The sequence below is a fragment of the Bufo gargarizans genome, chromosome 7 (assembly GCF_014858855.1).
Source record: "Bufo gargarizans isolate SCDJY-AF-19 chromosome 7, ASM1485885v1, whole genome shotgun sequence".
NCBI classification, from domain to species: domain Eukaryota; kingdom Metazoa; phylum Chordata; class Amphibia; order Anura; family Bufonidae; genus Bufo; species Bufo gargarizans.
Genome location: NC_058086.1, coordinates 166,054,024 through 166,075,296, shown reverse-complemented (window position 1 = coordinate 166,075,296; position 21,273 = coordinate 166,054,024). Strand labels below are relative to the sequence as shown.

General features: G+C 47.3%; 1 protein-coding gene across 3 annotated transcripts in view; it reads right to left on the bottom strand.

The window, feature by feature from the left end:
• PLXNA1 (plexin A1) overlaps positions 1-21,273 on the bottom strand; it is a 262,601-nt gene that overhangs the window by 30,828 nt on the left and 210,500 nt on the right. For all 3 annotated transcript variants that reach the window (XM_044302494.1, XM_044302496.1, XM_044302495.1), the window contains exons 11-20: positions 14,151-14,247; positions 13,762-13,952; positions 5,820-5,971; positions 5,596-5,716; positions 4,007-4,143; positions 2,200-2,367; positions 2,013-2,106; positions 1,595-1,834; positions 1,367-1,510; positions 1,045-1,279 (exon numbers count right to left, since the gene is read on the bottom strand). In XM_044302494.1, the coding sequence (XP_044158429.1) occupies positions 1,045-1,279; positions 1,367-1,510; positions 1,595-1,834; positions 2,013-2,106; positions 2,200-2,367; positions 4,007-4,143; positions 5,596-5,716; positions 5,820-5,971; positions 13,762-13,952; positions 14,151-14,247 (1,579 nt within the window). The remainder of the gene's footprint in view (positions 1-1,044; positions 1,280-1,366; positions 1,511-1,594; positions 1,835-2,012; positions 2,107-2,199; positions 2,368-4,006; positions 4,144-5,595; positions 5,717-5,819; positions 5,972-13,761; positions 13,953-14,150; positions 14,248-21,273) is intronic.

Genomic DNA, 21,273 nt, shown 5'->3' with positions numbered 1-21,273 from the left:
GTCCCGGAGAACATGTTACTTCCCAGTCTAGTGACCATACAAGGCAAATAACGGGCAGCCTCCATTGCCGGCCCTGGAGGAGCGCAGGTGACACGGTGACCGCGTCACGTTCATCAGACACAGATCTATGGAAGGAATTCAATTACATTTATGCGGCAGCGCTGAGAGGGGAACTTTCCGAGCTGTCAGACCCTTAGGGAGGAGGGCAGCGAGTGAGCGGAGATCTCTAATCTGTCCACGGAGCAACTCAAAGGCATAGGATGGGTAGAGATACCACGCCGCTTAATTAAAAGGCCGCTCTTTTATCTGGCAGCTGCAGGATATTACCGATGATCATCCCTGGCATTGCCTTGTCTCTCCTTCCATCTCCAGCTTCATATAGACACTTTAGAGTACATATAGCCGCACACATATAGAACTCGTTCCTTCATCCTCTTTGTACTGCCAACCTCTTGGCCCCTAATTCTACACCCGCTGCAGTCGGCTGGGTTGTGACACCATATTCTGGCTCACAAAAATAATGGGCAATTAAACTGCCTTCAGCAAGTTTTTGCAGACTCCTTGTCCCAGTTTCCTCCACATAATGAGACACCTGGGTGTCTCACCCTCTTCCCTTACTTCCCTTTCATACGGTGGACCTCAGAAGAAGGCAGACTATAAATGGAACCGATGATTTAACTCCCCCCCATTAGTATAACGGAGACCCCCCTCCACCACCATGCAGACTCTAACAACCTAAAGACATCAAAATGAGGCCAGATATCAAACGTGGGGCAGGAGAAGACGGTGCACGACAGATTTCATGGAGAGATTAATGGGCTCTACAGAATCCACACCACTAAATGGACAGCGCTCGATCATTATAAGGCTCAGCCGGCTTTTTTTAAAAACTGGAACATCTGCAAAATGGCGAGATCAACTCTTGGAACATCATTAGAGGATAAGAAAATGCTTGAGGACATCTGAAGGACACATTCCTCAGGAAATATGAACCATCTGTCGCCCCAGTCTACTTATCCCCACTCTATACATTGCTAGATTTACCTTCCTTGCACTCCAAGGCCACCCGGGATTCCAGATTGTCCATCTGCAGCTGGAGACGCTTCAAGGTACGATCTGCATCTCTTGACTTGCGCTTGTAGGCGATGAGGACGATGATGATGATGAGTAACAGAAGCCCACCACCTCCGCCAATGCCAATGATTGCTGGCAAGGTCAGGAGACTATCGGAATAGATCTGCAGGTTCCCAGGTGAAAACTCAAACCCTCCAACTTTGATCTGAGAAGTGAAGAGACAACATATTACCTCTCGGAAAGACATCTGATGTTCCTGATACATAAGATAAGTGGGTGCATTTGGACTTACTGTCACTTTGTGTTGACCGGTGAGGTTCGGAGACTCGCATAGGAGTTGTGTCTCAGAGACTGTTAGTGCACAAGGGGTGTCGCCAATTAACACTGTGTAGTTCAAGCGGAAGTTTCCAGGAACGGATGGAAGAATGTTCCGACCCTACAGGAGACAGAATTAGTTTTTTAGACCAGGGATGACCTAATATAGACTTATTCCACCATGGATAATCTTGGAGTGACTAACCTTGATGATGAGTGGAGAGCTCGGCTTCAGCTCCAGGTTTCCTGAGAGAGTCAAGGACTCAAAAATTGGGTCTGGGTAGTAGATGAAGGTCGTGGTGTTCACAACGAGCAGGGATTGGACATTGTCCATGATAAAACCAATCTCATCTGGGCGATCTCCGTTCTCAGGTGGGGACCTCAATGGGTTTTCAATGGAAGGGGCTAAGCACACCATGGTGGTGTCATTGTAGACTGTGCAGTTCTGGAAGGAGAAGACAAAGAACATCAGGACAAAGTGGACAATACAAGAAATTTTAACTGTTTGGCATCTGTTGGACTATTGGATGTAACGCATACTGCAACAGGAGAGGGTCATGCCATCCTTATCTACTAGGCATGAACCATCACAAGATATACATGGTCATTCCAAAGGCACTTACATTCTCTCGCTCCACATCACCATATTTTACGCGGATTTTCGGCTCCTTGATGGTGGCCAGGTTGACTCCAGTGACTGTGAGAGGTGTCCCCCCACTGCAATACAGAAGGAGGGCAAACACTACAGCATGCGGTCAACCACTAAGCTGTGATCATACCACCTCCTCCGTAACATACGGCGAACATTACCTGGTGATGCTCCACTCTGGCTCCATCTTCTGCACTGTAGGGTCCTCGGTGTAGTTGTATTTCACCATCGTGTTGTGTAGTACTGCCCGGTTGATGTGGATCTGGATCTCAGTGCTCGCCGGGGTCTGCCCTTGTGGAGTTTTGCAGCGAATTTCCTTGGCGGTTCTCCTAAAGACGGAAGACTGATAGCTTCAGCCGCCGAAAACTCTTAAAATGTCATTAAATCCTATGGGGTTCTTTGAGGATGGCTATAGGGACCATAACCACTTATCACTGAGATGCGCTTTGCCTCTGGTCAAATACAGTTTAGTGCTGGGTAGATAATTATACATGGAAATAAATAATGGCTGTCCAAATCAGAGCACATGGATGTCACAGAGGAGGAGACCCAATTTTGGACTCGCTTCTATGCAGTGAGCAAACAGCAGTTCTTGCTCATTTGAATGGCTGCCATCATCAGCACAGGCCAAATCAGTTGTTTATTAGGGGTCTCCTATTCCATGGACTGACAAACCCTTTAATCATAGATTAACTACAACTACCACCATGCACACTGCTACTCCCCTCCTATGTCAAAAGTAAATTCAGCAATCTTGAAATATTAATGTGATCTATATTAGGGATTGGGGCAGCAGGTGAGAGGAGGGAAAGGGGGCAGCAGCAGGTGAGAGGAGGGAAAGGGGGCAGCAGCAGGTGAGAGGAGGGAAAGGGGGCAGCAGCAGGTGAGAGGAGGGAAAGGGGGCAGCAGCAGGTGAGAGGAGGGAAAGGGGGCAGCAGCAGGTGAGAGGAGGGAAAGGGGGCAGCAGCAGGTGAGAGGAGGGAAAGGGGGCAGCAGCAGGTGAGAGGAGGGAAAGGGGGCAGCAGCAGGTGAGAGGAGGGAAAGGGGGCAGCAGCAGGTGAGAGGAGGGAAAGGGGGCAGCACGTGAGAGGAGGGAAAGGGGGCAGCACGTGAGAGGAGGGAAAGGGGGCAGCACATGAGAGGAGGGAAGTGGGCAGCAGGTGAGAGGAGGAATGGGGGCAGCACAGCTACTGCCAACCCTGATCTGTAGGCAGCAGCGCTGTTGGTGTAAGATGGCTCCTTGTTCCTTGGCAGCAGCTATTGTAATGTAGGAACAGAAAGATAAAAAGCTTTTGCTGAACTAAAACTCGGCGTCACGCGCTCACCCCGCAAACAGCAGCTATTAGCACTGATAACCACCAATTACCACAGGAAAATATTTAAAGACCCGCTCTATTATCATTCATAATCTAGAAATTATGCACTTGAAATCCTATGGAAGAGAAGCGCAGGCGAAGCCAAAGCGCGGGAGAGAAGCAGCCTGGGGCGCGGCACTTAAACCCACGTCTGTAAGTCACAATGTGCCGCTATCTGAGCGCTTTCTATAGCACAGAACATCCTCCGGTGGACACGCAAGGCAATCGCTCCGCTTACAGTTCACATGCATTTTATGGGTGAAAGCTGCAGGGATCATAGGCATTTCATTAGCAGAACACCTCTATCTGCCGGACTGCTCATTCGCTACAATGTATCAGGGAGGATGAAATGTGTCAGCTGCAGAGGATTGATTAGACTGGATACATTCTAGCAGACCCTCAGCCACATTGCTGCTTTCCGGAAACAGCACCACACCTGGCTCTGTGTAGTATTGCAGCTCAGCCCCACTGATGTCAATGTGGCTAAACTGCAATCATACACACAACCTGTAGACATGGGTGGCGCTGGTTTAGGAGAAAAGCTGACCATTTTCTAAATTTGGACAACCCCTATAATGTTTAATCCCACTATATTTAAGACTTTGACACATACCAGGAAAAGGCGCAGGGTCGTCCTCCGATGTCTACAGACACATTGCTACCGGCATTCAGGTTGTTTCCCTCTATGGTTATCCATGTGCCACCAGACAACGGGCCACGGCCTGGGGTCACTCGGTAAAAATGTGGGCTCTGTTAACACAGATTTGTGTCATGAGTTATAGAAGAAGCCAGGCATGACCTTACTGTAATATTTACAACACTGAGGCCGCGACTGCAGCTCTGCTACATAATAAAGGTACGGAGTCTGTCACTAATGATTAAGTGGTCTGAAAGCTGGGTTATATAGGCCGAGAGCATCACGGAACCCCAATTTACAGCTAAAACCTACAGAAGAAAACTAGAAACTTTCTAAATACATTACTTATCAGAGTCTGTCTCCTAATTCTACTGTGGGATATTAGAAACAGTCAGCAAGCTTGTAGTCAGCCACACGTCTAAGGAACTACAATCCAGATTGACATATAGATTATCCTACTGTAGATGGCTGCCCACTAGCAGAATAGTGAGTGCAGCTCTGAAGTATAAAACAGGATATAACTCAGCATCAGTACAGGATAATTAATGTAATGTATGTACACAGTGACTGCACCAGCAGAATAGTGAGTGCAGCTCTGGAGTATAATACAGGATGTAACTCAGGATCAGTACAGGATAAGTAATGTATGTACACAGTGACTGCACCAGCAGAATAGTGAGTGCAGCTCTGGAGTATAATACAGGATGTAACTCAGGATCAGTACAGGATAAGTAATGTATGTACACAGTGACTGCACCAGCAGAATAGTGAGTGCAGCTCTGGAGTATAATACAGGATGTAACTCAGGATCAGTACAGGATAAGTAATGTAATGTCTGTACACAGTGACTGCACCAGCAGAATAGTGAGTGCAGCTCTGGAGTATAATACAGGATGTAACTCAGGATCAGTACAGGATAAGTAATGTATGTACACAGTGACTGCACCAGCAGAATAGTGAGCGCAGCTCTGGAGTATAATACAGGATGTAACTCAGGATCAGTACAGGATAAGTAATGTATGTACACAGTGACTGCACCAGCAGAATAGTGAGTGCTGCTCTGGAGTATAGTACAGGATGTAACTCAGGATCAGTACAGGATAAGTAATGTATGTACACAGTGACTGCACCAGCAGAATAGTGAGTGCAGCTCTGGAGTATAATACAGGATGTAACTCAGGATCAGTACAGGATAAGTAATGTATGTACACAGTGACTGCACCAGCAGAATAGTGAGTGCAGCTCTGGAGTATAACACAGGATGTAACTCAGGATCAGTACAGGATAAGTAATGTATGTACACAGTGACTGCACCAGCAGAATAGTGAGTGCAGCTCTGGAGTATAACACAGGATATAACTCAGGATCAGTACAGGATAAGTAATGTTATGTATGTACACAGTGACTGCACCAGCAGAATAGCGAGTGCAGCTCTGGAGTATAATACAGGATGTAACTCAGGATCAGTGCAGGATAAGTAATGTATGTACACAGTGACTACAGCAGCAGAATAGTGAGTGCAGCTCTGGAGTAGAACACAGGACAGAACAGTTGAGGTGACTTACCACAAATGAGAAGGACTTTGGTGCAGTGGTCATGTACTCCTTAGAGCAGTCTCTTATGCAAACCTCAACAGTGACATCGCGTGGCGGCATTATTTTAGCTTCTCCAATCTCACAAACAATCCTACAAGTAGAAAACACGGTGAAGCCAAGGGCTGATTACTCTCTACTCGTCTATGCCATCAGCTGCTCATGGCTGGGGCGGCTGCGGACTACAGTGCACTTACTGCTCAGCGCTGATATACTCGTTCTCTATCGGGACACACATGACCTGTCCGACCCTCACGCCAAAGCGGATGTCCTCGAATCTCAGGCCCAGGTTCTCTCCAGTTATGGTCAGCCGCGTTCCCCCTTGTCTTGGTCCGGTCTCAGGAGACAACTTCAAGAGACAAAAACACAGCTATAAAGTACAGAACTGGGATCTAAAGACACCAAAATGTGCAGATTTGACAGTTACAGTAAAATGCCTTTAATCTGGTAATCATTGCACCGACAGGAGCCAGATGATCAGATGCTCACACATGACCTGACGCCAGATGAAGGGTTTCTGACACTTTGTATCCATTCAGACAATTCTGTAGCAGAACTAGAACCACCAACCTATCCCCGTGCTGTAGGTCAGCATAACCTACTCGCAACAGTCAAGATCCCGACCCCCTACCGCGCGGGAACAAGACCTGCCCGTGGCTTTAATTAAGGTAACTGCTTCTTCAGGTGTCGGTGAATAGTTTTCCCTTCTGAACCGGAGTTAGGAAGTGACAGAGTGTCCCGGATTATTGTGCTTACGAGCGAGCGTCCTTTGTTACTGCCGCAGAGACGGTGATGAAGTAGTCCTCGCCCCGCTGTGCAGCCCTTTCTTACCGCAGGCTTCTGTGTTTTGTACGTTAATGTAGGCAAGCGGGGGGCTCTTTGTAAAACCACACACATTCCTGTTGAGTTTGAACAGCAAAGTGAAATGGAGTCGTTAAGCCCAAGAACCCGAGAGAAATGCAAAAGGAAAAAAAAAATATCAAAAAACTGTAACCCAAGTGGGGCCATGAATATTTCATCATCAGGTGTAATGTGCTAATCTCAGGAGAAGAGGGGATACAGGGGGGAGATAGAGGGATAGGAGACAGAGGGATAGGCGACAGAGGGATAGGCGACAGAGGGATAGGCGACAGAGGGATAGGCGACAGAGGGATAGGCGACAGAGGGATAGGCGACAGAGGGATAGGCGACAGAGGGATAGGCGACAGAGGGATAGGCGACAGAGGGATAGGCGACAGAGGGATAGGCGACAGAGGGATAGGCGACAGAGGGATAGGCGACAGAGGGATAGGCGACAGAGGGATAGGCGACAGAGGGATAGGCGACAGAGGGATAGGCGACAGAGGGATAGGCGACAGAGGGATAGGCGACAGAGGGATAGGCGACAGAGGGATAGGCGACAGAGGGATAGGCGACAGAGGGATAGGCGACAGAGGGATAGGCGACAGAGGGATAGGCGACAGAGGATAGGCGACAGAGGGATAGGCGACAGAGGGATAGGCGACAGAGGGATAGGCGACAGAGGGATAGGCGACAGAGGGATAGGCGACAGAGGGATAGGCGACAGAGGGATAGGCGACAGAGGGATAGGCGACAGAGGGATAGGCGACAGAGGGATAGGCGACAGAGGGATAGGCGACAGAGGGATAGGCGACAGAGGGATAGGCGACAGAGGGATAGGCTAGGCGACAGAGGGATAGGCGACAGAGGGATAGGCGACAGAGGGATAGGCGACAGAGGGATAGGCGACAGAGGGATAGGCGACAGAGGGATAGGCGACAGAGGGATAGGCGACAGAGGGATAGGCGACAGAGGGATAGGCGACAGAGGGATAGGCGACAGAGGGATAGGCGACAGAGGGATAGGCGACAGAGGGATAGGCGACAGAGGGATAGGCGACAGAGGGATAGGCGACAGAGGGATAGGCGACAGAGGGATAGGCGACAGAGGGATAGGCGACAGAGGGATAGGCGACAGAGGGATAGGCGACAGAGGGATAGGCGACAGAGGGATAGGCGACAGAGGGATAGGCGACAGAGGGATAGGCGACAGAGGGATAGGCGACAGAGGGATAGGCGACAGAGGGATAGGCGACAGAGGGATAGGCGACAGAGGGATAGGCGACAGAGGGATAGGCGACAGAGGGATAGGCGACAGAGGGATAGGCGACAGAGGGATAGGAGACAGAGGGCTAGGAGACAGAGGGCTAGGAGACAGAGGGCTAGGAGACAGAGGGATAGGAGACAGAGGGATAGGAGACAGAGGGATAGGAGATAGATAGATATATATCCACCCTGTATATGTCCCCAACCCTACCCAATTATTTCCAACTTGCTTTGGCAATGCTAAAATGTATTTACCGGTAGTCCTGCCAATAAAGCTTATTTGATTTAGATATGAGATGGATAGATATGAGATAGATAGAAGATAGATAGATAATAGATAGGAGAGAGATAGATAGATAGATATGAGATAGATAGAGAGACAGATAAGAGATAGAGAGATAGATAGATAAGAGATAGATAGATAGATAGATATGAGATAGATATGAGATAGATAAGAGATAGATAGATATGAGATAGATATGAGATAGATACATTTCTGCTTAAATGGAATAAAGGCATGAGGATATGATGACTCCGGTTTTATTACTTCGGCACATACGGTCACTTATAGGGACATTAACCTGATGCAGGCGCAGGAACAGCACCCATAGAGTTCAGAATGAGGGCAACATCTGAACAGTAAAATTCCTGCTGAGAAAATCGGCCCAGGAGGGACTGCAAAACCAGTGTACTGTACAGGACTGCTCTGGAGGGACGTCAGGCGAGGACACAGGCTCTGAAGCTGCCGCAGAACGCAGTCTGCTGTTCCCTGGTGTCAGCTATTTGGGGCTGGGGTGAGGCTGACTGAGCGTTCTTCAGTGGGGCGATTTCCCCCCCCCCCCCCCGACCGCTACCTTATGTCACAGACCTTTTATGTAAAAGTCATTTAATTCTGTGGCTGGGGGGGGGAGATATAAGGCAGACCCCTGTCCTCCGCTTTCCTGGCCACTGTCTCTTTAGCGGGGGAGGAGTTCCTCTGATGAGACACATTTAGTACGATTATTTCCAATAAGGCGGACAGGTGCGGTGTGACAGAGGCGGCATTATGACTGATGAGCGGAGGGGAGGTGGCCCGGCAACACCAATAACAAGCTAATTACGGGCAATTTCACACCAGATTTTGCCTGCCTCCAGAGCGGCCCATCACTCGTCACACACCTGCGGGCACTAAATGGAATTAATGTCTCCCTGCGCCGGCTGCACAATCTCATTCTGTGGAATTATGGGTCTCGTTACCGATTTGCCGTTGGGAGCAGGAAGGAGGACGGGCGATTTATGAGCGGCCATCTTTAATTACGTTCACTTTAGCCATTATTTTATTTTTAACTTTTCAGAGTGCATCACCCGGCTGCAGACCGCCATCCCAGAGCGGTAATTACACGGAGAATCACTGCTCATGTCCTGACCCTCCTGAGAGGAAAATCCACATAGATATAGATAGATATATTACAATAGTCTGGAACTCCGGCCGCACTGACAATAGACTGGCCTCTTGCAGGCCTTACCGGGTTATTACAACTTTTCAGCCAGGGTGTGACCTCCACCGAAATTAATGGAAACCTTGAAGGGGTTCTCCCATGACTAATGTAAAAATGAGAATCCAATATCATATAGTACATGACAATCTCTTTTTAACAACTTAAAAAGCAGCCCTGTACCTCACATGGATCCAGAGATCTCCCCATTCATTACTCTGCTAGATTTATTTCAGGCTGGAAGCTCAGGGGGCGTGTCCTTTCTCAGGGGGGGGGTCCTTTCTCAGGGGGCGTGTCCTTTGTACTGCAGCTGTTGGCAGTTGCAGGATGTGCTTTCATCTCAATGAGCAAGACAGAGAAATAAGAAAAGAGCAAACAGCAGGTGGCGCTGTACAGATACTATATTTTTAATTTTATTTGGTGGGACAACCCCTTTAAGACTAATTTGCATTGCATGTGGACTCACTATTCTAAGTCACAGAGGAACCAATGAATGATGAAGGAACCACAAAAAAGGGAAGGAGAGAGCATGGAAGTGAATGTGCGAATGCAGGTGGGGGACCACAAGACTCCAAACTGACGGAAAATAGACAAAACTTGTGCACTGAATAATCCGATTGGCTGGTAAGGACACCGCTAAACAGCCAGGTGGTCGGTCGGGAGCGCCGCTAAACAGCCAGGTGGTCGGTCGGGAGCGCCGCTAAACAGCCAGGTGGTCGGTCGGGAGCGCCGCTAAACAGCCAGGTGGTCGGTCGGGAGAGCCGCTAAACAGCCAGGTGGTCGGTCGGGAGCGCCGCCGCTAAACAGCCAGGTGGTCGGTCGGGAGCGCCGCCGCTAAACAGCCAGGTGGTCGGTCGGGAGCGCCGCCGCTAAACAGCCAGGTGGTCGGTCGGGAGCGCCGCCGCTAAACAGCCAGGTGGTCGGTCGGGAGCGCCGCCGCTAAACAGCCAGGTGGTCGGTCGGGAGCGCCGCCGCTAAACAGCCAGGTGGTCGGTCGGGAGCGCCGCCGCTAAACAGCCAGGTGGTCGGTCGGGAGCGCCGCCGCTAAACAGCCAGGTGGTCGGTCGGGAGCGCCGCCGCTAAACAGCCAGGTGGTCGGTCGGGAGCGCCGCCGCTAAACAGCCAGGTGGTCGGTCGGGAGCGCCGCCGCTAAACAGCCAGGTGGTCGGTCGGGAGCGCCGCCGCTAAACAGCCAGGTGGTCGGTCGGGAGCGCCGCCGCTAAACAGCCAGGTGGTCGGTCGGGAGCGCCGCCGCTAAACAGCCAGGTGGTCGGTCGGGAGCGCCGCCGCTAAACAGCCAGGTGGTCGGTCGGGAGCGCCGCCGCTAAACAGCCAGGTGGTCGGTCGTGAGCGCCGCCGCTAAACAGCCAGGTGGTCGGTCGGGAGCGCCGCCGCTAAACAGTCAGGTGGTCGGTCGGGAGCGCCGCCGCTAAACAGCCAGGTGGTCGGTAGGGAGCGCTGCTAAACAGCCAGGTGGTCGTCGGGAGCGCCGCTAAACAGCCAGGTGGTCGGTCGGGAGCGCCGCTAAACAGCCAGGTGGTCGGTCGGGAGCGCCGCTAAACAGCCAGGTGGTCGGTCGGGAGCGCCGCTAAACAGCCAGGTGGTCGGTCGGGAGCGCCGCTAAACAGCCAGGTGGTCGGTCGGGAGAGCCGCTAAACAGCCAGGTGGTCGGTCGGGAGCGCCGCTAAACAGCCAGGTGGTCGGTCGGGAGCGCCGCTAAACAGCCAGGTGGTCGGTCGGGAGCGCCGCTAAACAGCCAGGTGGTCGGTCGGGAGCGCCGCGGAACAGCCGGGTGGTTGGAATAGCCGTGGAACAGCCGGGTGGTTGGAATAGCCGTGGAACAGCCGGGTGGTCGGGAGTGCCCCTAAATGTATCTGTAGGCAAACTAATAACTAGGCTGAGATGGGGCCTCACACAATGTGATTTCTGGCAAACTACTTTTCCTCTGCTCCAGTGCCAATCTCACCCCACATCTAGAAACAGAGCAGTTGCTAGGGATACATTGTAACAAGTGCAGTGTTCTAAAAGGGGGTTGTCAAGTTAACGCATCCATAGCAACCAGTGTTTCTCAAACAGTACATGTGCCTGAAGAAGGGCCTGACAATACCCCGATGTGGCACAGAATTTAGATATTCTATAGGAGCTGGAAAGAAGGAACAGATTAATCCAAAAAATATTAAATAATGCTTAATGTGGCCCTTTAAGAACGGACACTGCGGCACAGGTGGGCTTCTCACATATAGAGCAGATCTGTCAGATATTCCTGCAGGAACCCGCTGCCTTAAATTGGCAAATGGGCACCATATTCCGGCAGAAGGCATCATTACCTGCCGTCCCGGTATGAAAGGCACTGCAGATACAGTGACCACTTGTCTGGATGCCTCCTCACCTGCATTACCCGCCTCCTATACCACAGCCATGTTTTCATGCAGAGCATCTCGCCCTCCTCCCTGCTTCTCCCTTAATTGGTTTCACAGGAGAACTTTTAAATAAAACAACAAACATTTCTTCTGAAAAATGAAATCGTCTTCACTGTCAGATATGCAGAAGCGCGAGGTGAAGCCAGAGGATCACAGGAAGGAGGCCGCCATTGATCTCAGCCGTGTTCGGCAAAACTAGAGATCTTTGCTCAAAGCCTCATCTCGTTCCTGTTTGATTTATCCCAAAGAGAAGCTACAGAGGGGCCAAGGCTGCCCAGGTCAGCGATTCCCAAATGTGCCCATTACCGGGACCACATTACAATAAATTCAATTTATCAGCACTGACCACACACAAACATAAAGGAGAAGAGCGCAAATGGCTCCACGGTGAAAAGAAACATGGAAGAAAGGCCGAGAAACCGCTCATTTATTAATGTCCTTGGATAACCCCTACACCCGCCACTATAACCACCAGATATACACTGCGCCCCAATACCGCAGAGATTATAGTAGATATATTCTTGGTAAGCTATGTACAAGAATATAAGAGCAGTATTATAGTAGTTATATTCTTGTACATAGGAGGCAGTATTATAGTAGTTATATTCTTGTACATAGGAGCAGTATTATAGTAGTTATATTCTTGTACATAGGAGCAGTATTATAGTAGTTATATTCTTGTACATAGGAGCAGTATTATAGTAGTTATATTCTTGTACATAGGAGCAGTATTATAGTAGTTATATTCTTGTACATAGGAGCAGTATTATAGTAGTTATATTCTTGTACATAGGAGGCAGTATTATAGTAGTTATATTCTTGTACATAGGAGGCAGTATTATAGTAGTTATATTCTTGTACATAGGAGGCAGTATTATAGTAGTTATATTCTTGTACATAGGAGGCAGTATTATAGTAGTTATATTCTTGTACATAAGAGGCAGTATTATAGTAGTTATATTCTTGTACATAAGAGGCAGTATTATAGTAGTTATATTCTTGTACATAGGAGGCAGTATTATAGTAGTTATATACTTGTACATAGGAGGGAGTATTATAGTAGTTATATTCTTGTACATAGGAGGCAGTATTATAGGAGTTATATTCTTGTACATAGGAGGCAGTATAATAGGAGTTATATTCTTGTACGTAGGAGGCAGTATTATAGTAGTTATATTCTTGTACATAGGAGGCAGTATTATAGTAGTTATACTCTCGTACATAGGAGCAGTATTATAGTAGTTATATTCTTGTACGTAGGAGGCAGTATTATAGTAGTTATATTCTTGTACGTAGGAGGCAGTATTATAGTAGTTATATTCTTGTACGTAGGAGGCAGTATTATAGTAGTTTTATTCTTGTACATAGGGGCAGTATTATAGTAGTTATATTCTTGTACATAGGGAGCAATTATAGTAGTTATATTCTTGTACATAGGAGGCAGTATTATAGTAGATATGTTCTTGTACATAGGAGCAGTATTATAGCAGTTATATTCTTGTACATAGGAGGCAGTATTATAGGAGTTATATTCTTGTACGTAGGAGGCAGTATTATAGTAGTTATATTCTTGTACATAGGAGGCAGTATTATAGTAGTTATATTCTCGTACATAGGAGCAGTATTATAGTAGTTATATTCTTGTACATAGGAGGCAGTATTATAGTAGTTATATTCTCGTACATAGGAGCAGTATTATAGTAGTTATATTCTTGTACATAGGAGGCAGTATTATAGTAGTTATATTCTTGTACGTAGGAGGCAGTATTATAGTAGTTATATTCTTGTACATAGGGGCAGTATTATAGTAGTTATATTCTTGTACATAGGAGCAGTATTATAGTAGTTATATTCTTGTACATAGGGAGCAGTATTATAGTAGTTATATTCTTGTACATAGGAGGCAGTATTATAGTAGATATGTTCTTGTACATAGGAGCAGTATTATAGCAGTTATATTCTTGTACATAGGAGCAGTATTATAGCAGTTATATTCTTGTACATAGTAGCAGTATTAGAATATTAATACTCCTGTACACAGGGGACAGTGTTAGTAATATTTTGTACAGTACTTGCCATAACATAGTAGTGAGTGCTGGTGTATACGGTATTTAAGCTGTGATAGGAATGCTCACATACCTTGATGATTTTGGGGTCTGTGCAGCGGCTCTGAGGAGTACTGACGTGCATCCATGGGCTTTCGTATATCGGACAATTCTGGCGCAGGGTGCATTTCTTCTCGGTCACGCACCAACCACACTCAAAATGAGGATCAGATTTCAAACAGAGTCCACAACTCTCCCGCAGGGCTGAACACTTGTAGAGGTGGGCTGCGGAACAGACCGGAGAGTCAATATTTCCACACGCTGCGCTCATTAATGAATTAATGACATGGCCTTACTAATTAGCGATGTATTACAACTCAAGGCCTTAGCTGAGCATGTCAGACGAAATCAAACGACCCATATGAAAAGCTTGGAGCAAGAACTGGAGAAGGGATGGGCGGCTCTGACAATCAATGCCCTCACCTTGTATGTTCTGTGGGTTATCGATGACGAAATTTCCATTCCAGACGACAGAGAGATTCACGGGCAGATCGCTGATGTCATTGCCCTCATAGTTGTACTGGAAGACAAAAAGAACAAAAGCCCATAAGGAATCACTGAAAAAGCTGGAGTTTTCCCCACTGTCACCAAAAGTCCTGCTAATTCTCAGGACCGTAATGGACTCAGGTTATTGGAAATTCCATACTAGTTGACGTACTGCCCCCTTTACCTTAGTGACAGGCCAACGGGAGTCCAATGGGCCACAGTGGCAGATGCAATGCTCATACTGTGCCACCTGGTACATGAATAGATTACCAGAACTACAGTAAAGACTGACACTTAGATTAGTAGGCTAGAAGAAGAGCCATGTATCTCTGCATGCTACATACTATTCATGGCTGCCACTTGTGGTTTTCATTCATCCGGTAACACAGAAGCCACTCAATAAAACTTAAAGGAACACTCCCAGCAAAACATAGCAAGGCATGAGGGGGTGGAGCATGACATGGGAATTCATTAAACAGCTGTGTCAGGCTCCACCCCTTCCACACTACATGTAGCACGGATTATACGTTTTCCCCTACATGGGAGAAGATGAGGAGGTAAATCTGCCTAGAAGAAGAAACCCGTGAAATGAGGTGACCGTGGAGGACGTGAATATCACTAGAAGATGAAATATGTGGAGTGATGTCACAGGATGACATCACTTCACAGGCTGCAACACACCAGTCACCTCTGACCCTGCGCTTGTCATACACTCATCTGCAGAAATGGAAGGAGATTGTAATTTACTTGATGGCAGATGAGTCAGATTATAAAGCGGAGCACCGCAGACCCCCTGACAATCAAGCCTTAACCCCCCCCCCCCAACCCCCACCCCACCCCGCCAACCAGCACACGAAGCGCGCGGAGATAAATGGCTTGCTTTATTTACCACACAGGGATGGTTTTCCAGGGAGGCTGACAGCTAAAAATTAAACATACAGATGCAGAAGATAAAAGGCGGAGAGGAAAGTAATATCTGCCTGGAGAGAGCTAGACCACGCATTTCATGCCCTATCCCCGGACCTCCTCCAGGTGCAGCCGAGGGTATTAGAGATTTATACATGGGGGGCAGCCCTGATTGCCATCTCCGGGCTTCTCACTGTGTGCATTTGCAAGCAGATCTGGGGAGAGGGGAGCTGGCGGTGGGATTTAGCTGTGAAACGCGTAGAACCAGTCTAAGTGAAATTGGCATTTCCAATTTGTACTCCGACATGTCTCATTTGGGGCTCTGGGATCTTCAGAATGCATCTAGGTCTACAGCTGTCCAGTGACTTAATGGTAATATCTGCACCTCGCATAAACCTCCAAGAACAAAAAAATGTGTGGATAAAGACAGGTCACTTCTGGGAACCCAGACAGCCCCCCCCAGTAAATATCAGCTCATGAATCGCCGCCTTCTGCCTCGATGCTACATCCAATATGGCCGCCACTGCACTTCCACCTGCCCGAATGGCAGCTCTTTCGCCTGGAACGGTATAACTAACTGTAGCCGGGTGGCCATATTGCTTGCCCCACAACTTTCCCAAAACCAGGTGCAGCTGGAAAAAAAAAAATATATAACAGCCCACATGGGGCGCTCTTGAGGTCTGCCCCTCTTTTCCAAAGTTACTACTTCATCATGTAGCATGGTGAAGAATAGATCAAGTGGAATTAACCATCAAATGAGTACATTTCACAGACAAAGACACCATATTAGTGCTGAAGATACACATCCCCTGCTTGTTCAGTGTCTGCACAGAGCAGAGCGAGAGTGGTGCATGAGCTTTGGATGTGACTGGAGAAGACGACTTGACAAGCCAGGGGCAACAGTGATCTGTAATTAAGATAATGTGAAACCTGCAGAGTTCTGAACACAGCTCTGGATGTGACTGGAGTATAAGACCAGCTCAGTAACGGTACTCATCAGGCAAAAGTGTTCAGCTTTATGAGTGGATTTACATGGTAGGGATGATGCTGGTTATACATCACTGGGGGGCGAGGACTGATCGGACTGAGTGGGAAGCTGTTTGGGCAAAACAAAAAATGTCCAAAAATTTTCCACCGTACAAACGCATGACGTCACCCTTCTTTACTGGAGAAAGGGAGACAAAAGTTGCAGTGATAGTATCCGAAGTGTTTAACATGCACAGAGTCCCTTCACCAGGTCCTTCCCCCACTTAGTATTTCGGCGCCGTCTGAAGTCGGACCCCCGCTTCTCGACCCCGGCCTTTTAACTTGTTGATTGCCAAGCTGTCAATATCATTTTACAATGCCTGAGACTCGCGCGTTCCGTCATATTACAAAGTGACAAGCCGTAATTCTGAGATAATGATGCCGTGAATTACTTACAGAGAGATCGAGCGGGCCAGGAGGTCAAAATGAATCCTGAAGCTGTGGCTTCCCGCTGCATTGGCTGTGGCAGCAAATGAGATTACATTCCCTCCCAACAAGAACCCAGGGATTGCCCTGCCTGACACATTAACGCAGGCGGATTAACACAGAAACGAGACCGGTGTGCAGAACATCTCCGGGCTCGTGAGCAGACTGGAAGACGAGCCAGAGACTGCAGCCCAAAGGAGAGCAAGAAGTCAGCAGGCGTCTTAATATGGCGCTTTCATTTTATAATTTACATCTGCATGGCGGACATTAGAGTAAATGCAACTGTATGGGATTTACAATTGTCTAAAAACGTATATTTTTTCTTCCTTTGATACGTTTATGTATTATTTCAAAAAATTCCAAAAACTGTGCATGATAATTTTTTTCCCCTCAAACAGCACACTGTTATACATGCAAACAATGGAACTAGAGATTTCTGGATTACAGCGGTACTATACCTACTATACATCAAAAATGGAAGCTCTTTGCACACATTTTTTGATCAAACATGTGTCGGGCACATCTACCAACGTCAAGGTGGCTTCTGCAGATGGGTACCTAACACTAACAGAACTGCCTCTGTCTGCATGTTGGCATTATGGATGTGCTCCAGTGACTTTGGATGTGCTAGTCTAAATTTTCTTGCAGTGTGTTTGCAGGGTAGCTCCCTCCTTTTAGATTGAGCACTCCCCGCCCATCTGCCCAGGGCTCCTGAGCAAAGTATAGCTGGCTCCTACACCGCCCTGAACATTGTAGGCTTAGGTCAGGCCCAGGAGAGCCAGTTCTGTTAGTGTTAGGTACCTAACTGCAGAAGCCACCTTGACGTTGGTAGAAGGGCCCGGCACACGTTTGATCAAAAATGTGCGCAAATTTCCATTTTTCATGTATAGTAGGTATAGTACTGCTGTAATCTAGAATAATCCTTATTCCCTAGTTCTATTGTTTGCATGTGTAATGGTGTGCTGCCTTATGTTTTTTGTTTGCTGTCTGCATGCTAGTTTTCTAGATGTGCTAATCAGTGATTGTCGCCAGCGAACACATGCGGGCTGACATCTTTTGTAAGGTAGACTCACCCGTCCGGCGATGCACAGGTAAACCCTTACCTGTGCCTGTGCTGAGAGCCGGTCTGAAATCAAATGCAGTCACCGGGAGCAGGCAGTTCCAGGAACAGCCCGATGAAGGCCCCCGGCGGCTGTTCTCGGAACTGCCTGCTCCCGGTGACTGCATTTAATTTCAGACCGGCTCCCGACACAGGTAAGGGCTTACCTGTGCATCGCCGGACGGGTGAGTCTACCTTACTAAAGATGCCCACCCGCATGTGTTCGCTGGCAAACACTGCAAACTGACCATCACTGGTGCTAATCCAAATTTTCTTGCAATACATTTTTTCCATTATAGATTTTTTTACATTTTACTGTTAAGTATAAAATGATACATGAAAACTGATTTACAGGAAAAAAAATCCTAAAAACAATGTATGGGTTAAGACTTGTTTTTGGATTTATTTTAATTTTTAACATTTTAAACTAACTGAATACCCTTAAAAACTTTCTTTCGGCTGCCGTGCAGTAGATTCAGCTCCTTTTAAAAGCTCGGGGAAGCAATTCTGTGAATACTTTATTTGCTTCACACTCTAGTTATAGGGTAAGTCACTAGTTCATCCCTTTTACTGGAAATTTAAAAAGAATTCTCAAAAAAAAATAAAAATTGAAAATAATTTTCTTTTTTGAACAGCCTTAAAGGGGTTGTCCGGGTTCAGAGCTCCGATGCTCTTGTCAGGGGGGGGGGGGGGGCGGGGGGGGGGGGCTGCCTGGGGGAAATTATGGGTAAATACTTCCAACTCAACATCTGCTATGCATACGAGACACACCCAGACTGGAGAGTTGTACATCTGCAAAAAGTGATGACTTCATGTTTCAGCGCAGGCCAAGAGAGCGGAGCAGGCTCCAGTCAGCAGGTTAAACCGCCCCGAGATTACTCACCGAAATGTTCCTCGACTCAATCACAAGAAAAAACATCCCTCTCCTGCCCTGCGGCTTATCCCGCAGATGGCTGTCATTAGCAAATTTCACTTTCAAAGTTGAGTAAATTGAAGGCTATTCAAAGACAGCCGCCCTCACCCTTGAAATGGGCAATGAATGTAAGGAGGAACCATAAAAAAAATGAATTCCAGATTTTTTTGGAGGAACAGAGTGTATCCGAAGTCGTCTTAACAGCGCCTGGAAATAATTTTTTGATGGTTGGCTAAAAGTTTATAGAGATGTAGTATGTGCGCCCCATATGTACAGACACACGCACTTCTGTATAGGCAGCATGACGCCGGAGAAATATTGGAAAGACTGTCATTGTAAAGACAATATTTCTCTAAGTCTGGGCGCTGCCGCAGAGGTGTAGGACCACTGGAAGTTAAGTGACCAGGGGTATTTGAAAGATTAAGGAAATTGATTTTTTTGATAATTCAGTAACGCATTTTGGGGCCACATTTTCAGATTCTGTGGTCAACAGTTGGCTTTCCAGGAGCACCATCACTGGGGGCATGTATTTATAATTTTTGTCTCCATTTTGCTTAGTATGGCCAAATCTCGGAGGCACGTAGCCAATGCACCAAGAAAGGTTCTTAGCACTTCGAGATCTGAAGTTCTTCTCCGTTCTTTTCAGGCTGCCAACGCAGGAGCTGCAGCTAGACTTCACCTGGGGCAAAGGATCAATTGACTGATCTAGTCCTGTCATCGAAGTATTGTGGGCAATGCAGACTGACTTGCTGGCACCCACATGCCCCAGTAGCTCTCCAGCTATGCCTCTGGTCCTTATGACAGCTACAGAATGTCGCTAGTTGGCTCACTATGAACCATGTAGACTGGAGCTTTTGAGTGTTAAAGACCTAACTTACGGTTACCCACAGGCATTAAATAATATTTGGCCGTCACGGTGGGATCTTCCAACAAATTGTAGTGCATGACACACCACAGACATAGAAGATCTGTAAACATTGCTCGTATGGTGGCCACCTAAAAGCTGAAAACAGAGGAGAAGTTGAAAGCTCATGGACAACCATCGTTTAACCAACTCGGAGCAGAATGCATCAGACGTAAGTTTGGTCTACTGGAACCTATGTTAAGAAGGTCACCCAACAAGTCATCTTTGGTGAACCAAAACCCCCTGGACAACCATTTTTCACAACTTGTGAAAAACCAAGTGGGCCAAATGTCTCGCTACAAAACTTTCCTCAAGGTCTATGGCTGAAGACCTTAAAAAGCTGTTGGACGAACACTTGCTTGGCCAATAGCTATTCTTCCAGTACCAGCCTTCCCATACCTGTCCAATTTGACCAGTGTGCATACATTCTCAATGGAGAACGGGGAATACACTGCTGACAGACACCTCTGGCACCAGCTTTAGAACAAAAAGACTGTGGATATTGAAACCCAACACATCTGGAACCTTCTTTCACTTTACATTTGACGAATGAACAGCGGTGGAGCGTCTAATACTCAGAGGGTTGACCGGCCCTGCCGAAATAGCGGGCTTTGGCCAGAATTAGTCTAATGTGAATGGCCACCTACTGCCCTAAAAATGGAGAATCCAACGAATCAGAACCATGACTGCATTCCCCAAAAAATAATTTGCAAATACGACCAATGGTTTTCAGTTTCAAGTCAATGAATGCTACAGACGGTCGTTCTCCTGGTGGGGGATGGGAGATAATGCTCCCCCAAGATAAACACATCATTAAATATCTTACAGAGCTCAAACAAAGTCTCCTGAGGATTCGGGCCACTTCCTTACAGGAAATCCTTTACATGACCACTACGACTCTGCCGACATTACGGGTTTAATGTGCAGAATGCGGTATTCAATGTAAAAACCACTCAGAGCGGCATCCATTACCTGAATACACCATTCATCACCAGAACACTGACATTAAGCAAAAGCGCAGTGTACTATCTCAAATTAAAGCACTTAACCAGCGCGACACGATGTTAGAGAGGAAGCGGGGGTACGCACTGATGGAAACGAATTAAATGCTGCAAAAGGCTTTTGGGGGATGAGGATTCATTAAAACTACAAAGTCAACATTTTAATCAATGATTTTTATTGTGGATCCGGTGAAATGTTTTGTCATCCGTAAATGCTCTAGGCATGATCTCGAAATACCCGACAGGTAAAAAAAAAAATACCTAGACTGCAAAATCCGAACATGGAGATTCTGAGCGGCTGCGATGCTTTACTACAAATCTATAATAAAGCTGGACTGATGGGCGCAAATGGCGTCATCAAAATACCAAATCAACAAGGGCGTAACCACCAATAGGGCTCAAGTGACGCCCTCATACTGGTTCAATGGAAGTCATTCTTTAAAAAAAGTTAATGTGTTGGAGATTCTGACTGGACATAGTACAGCCCAAGAGATGCCAATAAATAGACTCATGTGGGTTGGCACCCCCTCTGGCGCACAGCGCTCACAACATCAATATAGCAGGACAAAGGGTGAAGGGGGAAGTGTCGGCAGCAGAGAAGCAGGGGGTACTACTAATTTTATTTATTTTTATTTCATGGGGTTGGACAACGCCTTTAGATTATAATGTTATGCCTTTTTTCTGCCTTTTGCCACCACTAGGGGGAGCCAAAAAACAAACTGCTTACAATGTATAAACCAGGGATCAGCAACCTTCGGCACTCCAGCTGCTGTGAAACTACAACT